The sequence below is a fragment of the Oryx dammah genome, unplaced genomic scaffold (assembly GCF_014754425.2).
Source record: "Oryx dammah isolate SB20612 unplaced genomic scaffold, SCBI_Odam_1.1 HiC_scaffold_1671, whole genome shotgun sequence".
NCBI classification, from domain to species: Eukaryota; Metazoa; Chordata; class Mammalia; order Artiodactyla; family Bovidae; genus Oryx; species Oryx dammah.
The window spans coordinates 2866-5731 of NW_024071783.1; the positions used below are offsets into that span (position 1 = coordinate 2866).

At 50.0% G+C, this 2866-nt stretch overlaps 1 protein-coding gene across 1 annotated transcript; it reads right to left on the reverse strand.

Annotated features, from left to right (window-relative positions):
• Positions 1-624: 624 nt before the first annotated feature.
• LOC120859575 (ferritin heavy chain-like) lies at positions 625-1281 on the reverse strand. Its single transcript, XM_040235631.1, has one exon. It carries the CDS (start codon positions 1279-1281, stop codon positions 625-627), a length of 657 nt encoding a protein of 218 aa, XP_040091565.1.
• Positions 1282-2866: the final 1585 nt, after the last annotated feature.

The window sequence follows — 2866 nt, forward strand, 5'->3', positions numbered from 1 at the left end:
CCCTGCTACACTTCGATTGTCACTGTAGCCCAGGGTGAGCTTGTCAGAGAGGGACTCTGCTATGCCAGCATCCCAGGTCCCCATCTTGCTACCCAGAAGTCTGCTTCAAACAAAATGGAAGACCCCTTGATTTCATTCCCTTCCCAATCCCTTTCCCTTCACTGTGTCTGGAGATCAACCCCAATCGTGATTTTCAGGCCATATTTTCATGTCTCGTCTATTCACAGGCACCCACATTCACCAGGGCCTCACCTCACCCATGCCCACCCCATATACCACATTGTTTATTAGGGGGAGGTACATTTTGTATTGTTCAGGGTCCCATGGGTCCCCTTCTTCCCTCCCTCTGTGGAGATCCTGAGCTGCCTGTGGACAGGGCATTGGTCGCGCGAAAGACTGCCAGATACCTGTTTTAAAACTTGAAAGGTTAAGGGTTTGCACGCATGAATCAACAAGGCACCTTTATTTCTTCAGGAAGCAATTACTTTATTTGAACAACTGGCAACACTGAAAGAAGGAAAACGTAAAGTGAACTTTTTCTGCAAGGGCAGTACTGCGGTCTGCATTGCAGGCAGGGTGACCTTGGGCAGTCACCCAGGACTCGGGGTAAAGTCCAGTCCAGGCTCAGTCCTTCTTGTCATCGTCACCCAGGGTGAGCTTACCCCAGAAGTACTCTGCCAGGGCACCTTCTGGGAACCCCATGTTGCTCAGGTCGCTGAGATGGTTCCGCAGCTCCCTGATGAACTTGACCTGCTGGTTCAGGTAGCCGGTCCCCAGGAACTGGCACAGGTCGGTGTCGCTGCTATTGGTGACCAGCTGGTACAGGTTGAGCAGGCTCTGGCTGACGCACTTCTCCAGCTTCAGGGTGTCTTGCATAGCTTGGAGTCCACTCTCCCACTGTTGGGTCTCAGGCTTTCTGATGTCGAGGAAGCAGATGCGGCCCCCACGCTGGTTCTGCAGGAACATCAGGCTCTCGGTTGTCTTGCTGTGCTCATGGGAGCGGAGCAGGAAGAAGCGGGAGAAATGCTTCAAGGCCACGTCATAATGGTCGAGGTAGAAGGACACGGCCAGGCAATGGAAGGAGGCGTGGAACTCCAGGGCAGCATGGCTGTTTACCGCGGCCTCACACTCGGGGTGGTAGTTCTGACGCACCTGTGAGGGCGGTGTGGGCAGCATGGCGGGCGACTCCTCGAACCAGGGAAGGGCGGCTGGGATGAGGCGTCTGCGGGGCAGGAATCGGCGGGGGCGCGGGCGCCAGCGGTCTGCTTGGAACTTTCCCATGGTGGATGATGTGGGTGGCCGGAGGCGGGCTCCGGGCCAGATGGCTGGTGGCTGGGTGCGGGCTCTGGGACGGACGGGTAATGGCGTCCGTTGGGCGGGGTCAGTGCCTGGGCTTGAGATTGGTTAAGGAAGAGGTCACGTGGGTAGGCGGGATCCGTGGGCGGGATCTGTGGGTAGGGCAAGACCACTGTCTGTCAAACCCAGGGTGTGGGGGAGGGTGAGACCACTATTCAAAGCCGGGGTGAGGCAGAGCTGCTTTGAGCTGAGTACTTCACATCCACAAAGTTTTAATTTTATTTATTTTTTAATATAAATTTATTTATTATAATTGGAGGTTAATTACTTTAAAATATTGTATTAGTTTTGCCATACATCGACATGAATCTGCCACGGGTGTACTCGTGTTCCCCATCCTGAGCTGCCCTCCCACCTCCCTCCCCATCCCATCCCTCTGGGTCATCCCAATGCACCAGCCCAGAGCACCCTCTCTCATGCACGGAACCTGGACTGGCGATCTATTTCACATATGACAATATACATGTTTCAAGGCCATTCTCCCAAATCATCCTGCCCTCGCCCTCTCCCAGAGTCAAAAAGACTTCTATACATCTGTGTCTCTCTTGCTGTCTCACATACAGGGTTATCATTGCCATCTTTCTAAATTCCATATATATGCATTAGTATACTGTATTGGTGTTTTTCTTTCTGGCTTACTTTACTCTGTATAATAGGCTCCAGTTTCATCCACCTCATTAGAACTGATTCAGATGTATTCTTTTTAATGGCTGAGTAGTACTCCATTGTGTATATGTACCACAGCTTTCCACTCAAACCAATGTCCATTGAGTCAGTGATGCCATCCAACCATCTCATCCTCTGTCGTCCCCTTCTCCTCCCACCTTCAGTCTTTCTCAGCCTCAGGGTCTTTTCAAATGAGTCAGCCGTGCACATCAGGTGGCCAAAGTATTGGAGTTTCAGCTTCAACATCAGTCCTTCCAATGAACACTCAGGACTGATCTCCTTTAGGATGGACTGGTTGGATCTCCTTGCAGTCCAAGGGACTCTCAAGAGTCTTCTCCAACACCATAGTTCAAAAGCATCTATTCTTCGGTGCTCAGCTTTCTTTATAGTACAACTCTCACATCTATACATGACCACTGGAAAAACCATAGCCTTGATTAGATGGACATTTGTTGGTAAAGTAATGTCTCTGGTTTTTAATATGCTCTCTAGGTTGGTCATAACTTTTCTTCCAAGGAGTAAGCGTCTTTTAATTTCATGGCCGCAGTCACCATCTGCAATGATTTTGGAGCCCCCCCAAAATAAAATTTGCCACTGTTTCCCCATCTATTTCCCATGAAGTTATGGGACCCACTGCCATGATCTTAGTTTTCTGAATTTGAGCTTTCAGTCAAATTTTTCACTCTCCTCTTTCACTTTCCTCAAGAGGTTCTTTAGTTCTTCACTCTCTGCCATAAGGGTGGTGTCATCTGCATATCTGAGGTTATTGATATTTCTCCTGGCAATCTTGATTCCAGCTTGTGCTTCTTCCAGCCCAGTGTTTCTCATGATGTACTCTGCATAT

Excerpts from the sequence above, each read along its gene's own strand:
- LOC120859575 (XM_040235631.1), bottom strand. The coding sequence starts at position 1,281 with ATGGGAAAGTTCCAAGCAGACCGCTGGCGCCCGCGCCCCCGCCGATTC.